Source organism: Branchiostoma belcheri, unplaced genomic scaffold (assembly GCF_001625305.1).
Source record: "Branchiostoma belcheri isolate BF01 breed outbred unplaced genomic scaffold, Haploidv18h27 scaffold73, whole genome shotgun sequence".
Taxonomy (NCBI): Eukaryota; Metazoa; Chordata; class Leptocardii; order Amphioxiformes; family Branchiostomatidae; genus Branchiostoma; species Branchiostoma belcheri.
Window position 1 is genome coordinate 1,607,274 of NW_017804387.1, and position 6,939 is coordinate 1,614,212.

The 6,939-nt window shown below is 40.2% G+C and overlaps 1 protein-coding gene across 1 annotated transcript in view; it reads right to left on the reverse strand.

Moving 5' to 3' along the window:
• Positions 1-3,110: 3,110 nt before the first annotated feature.
• The window catches only part of LOC109485147 (fibroblast growth factor receptor 4-like), a 4,743-nt gene continuing 914 nt past the window's right edge, over positions 3,111-6,939 (reverse strand). Inside the window, exons 2-6 of the mRNA XM_019788579.1 lie at positions 6,136-6,255; positions 5,276-5,355; positions 4,713-4,853; positions 4,000-4,090; positions 3,111-3,683 (exon numbers count right to left, since the gene is read on the reverse strand). Coding sequence (XP_019644138.1) covers positions 3,618-3,683; positions 4,000-4,090; positions 4,713-4,853; positions 5,276-5,355; positions 6,136-6,255 — 498 coding nt within the window. The 3' untranslated portion in view covers positions 3,111-3,617. The remainder of the gene's footprint in view (positions 3,684-3,999; positions 4,091-4,712; positions 4,854-5,275; positions 5,356-6,135; positions 6,256-6,939) is intronic.

Sequence of the window (6,939 nt, forward strand, 5' to 3'; positions counted from 1 at the left end):
TTCCTAAAATATTGTTGGCAACAAATTTGTATCAGTGGAATAAGATTATGACTTTTCTTGTTGCCATGGTAACGGGTTTCTGACAGGCATTTTTTGCCAAATTTAATAATTTCCATTTAAACAACAGAATTTTATGGGTTTTATGTCAAGTTGCACATTGTTTCTAATATTAATAACATCACATATAATTATATGTAAATTTTATTATTAAAAATGCATAATTTATGCTAATTTGATGACGTCATTGGCCAAATCCAAGATGGCGGACCATATCATTAGATCAGGTAAATACAGCTTATTTTTCTTAAAATTTCATCAATACCCACATTTCTTTTTACAAAAAAGGTTCATATGAACGTCTTTTGTCTGTTTACAATGTATTTTAGGCTTTATCCTGAAAAAAAACTATTTTTTGAATTCAAGATATATAATTTACGTTATACTTCTGTCAACCAAAATACAGTCTTATATTAAGAAACAATGCCATTCTAGCATTTCCTCATAAATTATGCAAATAGGGTCCTGATTTGGAAACATTATGTTTAATGATGTTCACCTTCATTGGACTTTGAAATACGAATAAGTATGAAATTCCAGGCAGTTAACATTACATATTTAAAAAAAATTCTCATTAATTATGCAAATTAAGTCTTCATTTACATAATCAATATCTGCCTGTGTTTCTCTCGTTCTTAATTACAAATGTCACAAACTTCAATAGTCCTATCATGGAATGCAGCTGATTTATAGAATTCCCCCATAAATTATGCAAATTACATCCATATTTGCAAAATAATCAAATAATTATATCAAGCATTACGTAAGCTACCTACATACCAAAAGTCACAATGATCTGTCAACCGGTTCTTGAGTTATTCTCTTTTGAATATTTTCAAACATATAGCCCTGCAGTTCAAGACCAAGCCGCTAAGGGGCCCCAAACTCACATCACTTTTTCCCCAGCACAAGAGCTACCTACCATCCAAATTTCGTCACCCTAGCATGTCTAGATCATGAGATAACAAAACCGAGCCAAATTCTAAGGTTAATACGACATAAATCCCAGATATAAAATGATTTAGGACCTCAGGATACTGTTATGATGTCGCATAAATGTGTTATGTTACTTAACATACGAAACTTGCTCCAAATGCGGTGGGTGCAATACGTAAGTCTAGCGAGATCAACCCAACGCAAGTTTATAGCGAGATCAGGTAGCAAGAACGCCGTGGCGGGTGGGTCTTGCCCGGCGGGATCGGAGAAGAGATGCCAGCAGCCGCAGACCGCCGGGCCCCGGGCCACCTACGTCCCCCACCTGTGCCGCCTGAGCAGCACGACAAAGGACCGAGGCACCGGCGGCGGCGGGGGGAGGGGAGGGGGCCAGCGGTCTAGCTAGTCTTCTTGACCCGCGGTGCCGCGCTGCCAAGTCTATCACTTCCGTATACACCAACAGTCAAGTTTTCAACCATCACCTGTTAGGGTTTAACATTACCTATTATTGACAAATACTCCGACTTCGCAGGTAGATTAGTCTATGTTGGCAGATGTTGGCTTCTAATTAATTTATTGCTAACAATGCATTGAAAGAATCCTGTCAATAGTGAACCATCCTGTCAATAGTGGGAAAATTGTTCTATTGACAGGATGGTTCTGTTCATAGAGTGTTTTTTCTCTTTTAATTGACAGGATGGTCCTGTCAATAGTGCAGGTTTTCTCCCTATTGTGCAACTGTTTGAAATGTTGTGCAATGGACACTTTTGTAAAAGATTACTTTGTACTAGGATAATCACAATGTAGTAATAATAATACAAACTTTGTATAGCAACATTGCAAATGAAATGATTCTGTCATTCTGTCACATGGCCGTGTTCATGTGAAGTCAGTGAAGGCGCTTTATTTGTGGTTTACCCCGAAGCCGGTTTCAAGTGGCTCCATCTGAACGCTCCAAATCACATTGAAAGCGCCTCGATCCTAAACCACTTCTAGAGGTGGTTTCGAACAGTTTTTCCCGCATCGCGATTTGTGTCTGAACGCAATGTGATTTCAATGTGACTTCACCTGGTCATGGATTACGGGGTGATATTTCTTTATTTATATGCAATACCAACTTTTACGTGGCAGCAACTTAAAGAGCAGTAATGGTCAAGTAATGGTCAAATAATTTGTAGGGCGAGCTTCACCGCCTCTAGCTGGTGGGACCACGTCGGCATTCGGCTGAGATACGCTGGGAGGGGGGCATCAGCAAGGAGGTCGTTGACCTCTGACATTAATAACACGCCACCCTGCGTGTTATCATCAAACAGCAATAAATGTAGCTCAAGCGAATTGTGATCGGACATGGTTTCAAAGGAATGCGTGGTACGTGGACCAGATGTGCGGAATGCGAGTTACCCGAATCGAGTTTGGGTGACTTCACATAAACACGGCCTTTGTGTTACGTAGATAAATGATATATAAAGAACACATGAATACATGATTTCGTCAGGTGTAGACATTTTGTCTCAATTTGATAAATGTGATGATTTTTGTTGGATGGATGGACGAAATATATTGTTAAAACTCATGTTTGTCCCTGCGCATTTCTCATTTCGTTAAATTGATTGTATTTGGGGCTGAATGTTATTAAATGTGCAATGTACAATTAGATGCAGGGTGACGTTGGTTGGCAATCTTCAACCAAATGCAGGTTGGCGTGGATAGTGATAAAAGTACGACAATTAGTGAGAGTACCAGTACTAATTGTCAGTACATTAATACTGAATAGTATTATATTGTACTTTGTTCACTTTGTTGGGGTTTGGATAACAGAAAGTTTATTGCAAATTCATGCCCGAGGGCTAATTACAAGAACATGATAACAACAGTAAACAGTAGAATGATAATAAGTGATGCTAATGCTACTTTATATATACATTTGTAGTTATTGTTGGGTTTGATTTCTTTTCCATGTGCAGTGGAGTATGAAATGACCAACATTTTGCGAGATATATGAGTTGGGAGGTGTTAATAGAAATGCAGGTTTTTGTAGGCTGGGAAGGTGAATAAAGCTGGGGAACATTTTGGTGACCATTTCAAATAACTGATCTCTTTCGGTGCTATAATGAGGGCAGTGACAAATAAAGTGCATTTCATCCTCCACTGCGTTTCCTATACAATATTTACATATTCTGTCGTTAACAGGCAATTGTTTGTATCTACCCTTTTCTATTTCTAATGTATGAGCGCTAACTCTAAGCTTACATATGGCAGATCTAACATCGAAGTCTTTGACAATTTTTTTCACAATTTTTTTCACTTATACCGATATTTGGCCGTAATAACATTCTTTGTAACATTTTAGACTAGTTAAACAACAGCATAGACAGACAGCATATAATGAACAGAATGACCAACAAGACAAGGGTTGTAACAATGTACCTTACGACAATCTTCTCTTGCCTTTAGTAATTACAATTCATTTGTCGTAGCTTTATGCCTTGGGTACAGTTGGTAAGATCAGACTGCATGAACGGCTAATGAGCAACCAAAAACTCGTCATTAAGACTTGACAAAAAATCTTGATTAAGTTAGTTCTGTGAAGGTGATGCCCTGATCTCCTACCGACGTTCTATGTGGTCTCACACCGGAGTGACTGGTGCCCACGCCTCTATCGCTGCCGTTGGCACATTGATGTAGAAGAAGCCCTAACAAGTAACATAAACACAAAATTGTAAATGCGACGTTTTTGTGGTTTGAACAGATTTTGAGTGTATTTGAACAACAATTTGCTACTGTAATAATTTATCTTGAAGTTCAAAGGGTGAACATGGGCAGTAAATCAAGCAGAATGATTGGTATATGTAAATTAGTATCACGGCTGTAAGCTTATAACCAGTATAAAGAAAATCTACCAGAAGCAAAGAAAGTCTCAGTTTGACATCTTGAAAAGCCGATGTGTCAATCCTTCCACAGATGTGGTAAATCTTCATACATGTAGATAAATCATTTCTAAAAACTTACATTAGGATCTGCCTCCAGTTGTTTTCTAACTGTTGTGGCGTCCGGCCTTCTCTTCTCGTTAAACTTCCAACATTTCAGCATGAGCTGGTACCTGTGTGAACAGTGCAAAGTAAGAATGTCTTCTAGCCAATGACCGGTATTTAGGATCCCTCGCAGATATAATGTGCATCATGGGGAATTGTAGAGCTTGTCTAAGTTTGTCACTAGTTTGTGGTAAAACGTTGTTATTTCCCCTTCAATGTGGCATGTCTGTCTTATACAAATCTACGATCTGTAGTGCCACTTCTCTCAGAAAGAACAAACAAGCTAGACTAAGTTTATAGCCATTATGATATACAGGCGACAGCCTACATAAACCAGTCCAGGGGTGCATCCAAGGCATGTGCAGCCGCCAATTCCAAACTCTAAATGTTAGAGCAGATACGTACATGTACAAAAGGCATCTACCCTTGTACCCTTCCGATTGTACGAAGCCTTAGGGCAAATGCCCTGCCTGGCACGGTTGCGACGGCTCCACCGTAAAGTCGTCTAATGCCAAGCTGGAGGTCTGTGCGCCTTAGCCCGGGTAATAAACCCATCGATCCCCCCTCCCCGTACTTCCACCCTCTGTGATGATGCTCCAAAGCCACCAGACTACCGTGTACATGAATTGAAACATTTACCTTCACCAAGTCTTCAGGTACGCAGCACAAATGTACAGATCTCAGACGTACCTTTCCTCCGTACAGAGCTGTGGCATCGGGAGTCTGAAGTGGTTACGCAGAGCATCGTATATTCTGTCTGCGCCGTCCATCCCAGGAAACGGCGTGCGACCCAGCTGCGCCACTTCCCACAACAGAACCCCAAGAGACCACCTGGTAAGCAAACAGGTCAGTCAGTATATGCCTCTGAACGATGAAGACTTACTTATCGCTATAATATAGCAACCAACAGTTTTCACCTGACCGTATACTGAGGTTTTCTTATCGGTTTGTCCATGTGATTTGTACATGTAATGACCATATAAAAATATGTCAACATAACAATCTGTCTACCACACGACTTTCTTCTCAGTTCAGCATCATGGCTTGCGATTCCAACATATATCAAAGCTACACAACTAATGACGTCCCTGCCCCCTATAGCGTAACCCGACAACTGTTTGAAGTACAAGAATGGTTGATCGTTTCGCAACTTCTCCTCTGTACAAAAGTGCATCTTCCCAGCTGCAATACACAGAACTGTAACGTCACATGCCCCCTTCCCCTTTGGCGACAATCAACAAATGAATACTCACACGTCACTCTTGTGGGTAAACATAGCCTCGTTCTTCAGACCCTCCGGCGCCATCCACTTTAGAGGCAGAAGTTCGTTACCCTGGATCAAAGGCAGAGGCTCTTAGTAAAAGAAATTCCTGAAAAAAGAACACTTTCAAGTTTTATCCGCTGTCATAAGAATGTTGATTAGTCGTGGACAATTGGACGAGAATGTAAGCGTCCGTAGCAATGATTGACTTGAATCACACAAAATAGCCTCCAGTATAATTCCGGACTGATTCCCATATCTCAGACATCCTACATCTAGATGCATATGGGCTAATATCGTAATATCGTAAACTATGGGTAAAAATTATGTAGGAAATACGTGGCACCCATCAATGACCCATTGGGCATTAGCCCAGTTCTGCAGATCCGGAACGGGAAGAATTCTGCAGAATTGGATTAATCCCAAAGGGGTCCTCGATGGCCGATACATATGCATATTTCTTACATCATCTTAATTTACCTATATTGTTCGATATTAGCCCATTGAGATTTAAACTGGAGGCTGTTACATACGGCCAAAACCCCGATGTACTATAACTGAGTTTCTCGAATCTTCCCTGTGTGCGAATCGGCCTACTTTGACGGGCGTCAAGATCGTATTTTTAGATTGCATGTTACCTTGAGGGCTGGCGCACAATCTGAATATAGGCCTAAAAGGCTATACTATGTCAAATTTTCTGTGTAAATATTCGTATTTTTCAAAAGTAGTATTTCTACAAATGGATCAGACAGGCTTCAGTTATATTTTATTAGAGCTTTTAAAGTTTCTGTTCACGTGCGCGATATTGTTCAGCAAAAACACGGCAACCAACTTCAATTGATAACGACCTACCCTCTCCTGCCGATGGTACCCAACAGCATACGTGTCACGAGCCAGCCCGAAGTCAGCAATCTTGGCGGTTCCCTTCCCACAGATCAGGATGTTTCTGGCGGCGATGTCTCGGTGAACCAGCTGTTTGTGCATAAGTAGAAATGATCAAGTCATGTCAGTGTATAGCTTCATCAGGTTTGTCAGTCATAAGTGATTTCATTTCAGACGCTGTTTCCTTTACTATTTTTATGGGCGGCTATACTGGACCGAAAGGTATGGCGTCATCATAAAATCGAATCAAACTTTATTGCACAATGTATGGTAAGTTCTTCAAAGATCCGAATCAGTTAGCAATAAGCACCGTGGTGTTCAGTTGCAGTTGTTCACAAAGGTGCTGAAGATAAGTTAGACCCAAGAACAAACTCAGACCACGAAAAAGAATGATTCGGATACGCACTCCAGCCTTCCCATTAGGCAATTGCCCTCACATAATCCTCGGCGTGTTACGTTACGATTAAAGTTGTATACTTGTAAGGGATAATTTGAAGTACGAAAGTAGTCCCTCTCAATGATAAGAAGATACTAATTTTACTCGCGATGCTATGCTTATAAGCTATACTCGTGTACGGATCGGGTGAATATGTTTCTTGAAAGTTTTTGTTACTTTGTAACTGAGTGCTCCCCTTGTGGACTGTTTCAGCGTCAAAATGTGAGATGATTGCAAAAGTTTAAGTATATTGCGTGAAAGTATATTACATTTAGACATTTGGTTCACACACACACACACACATATGTATATATATATATATATATATATATATATAT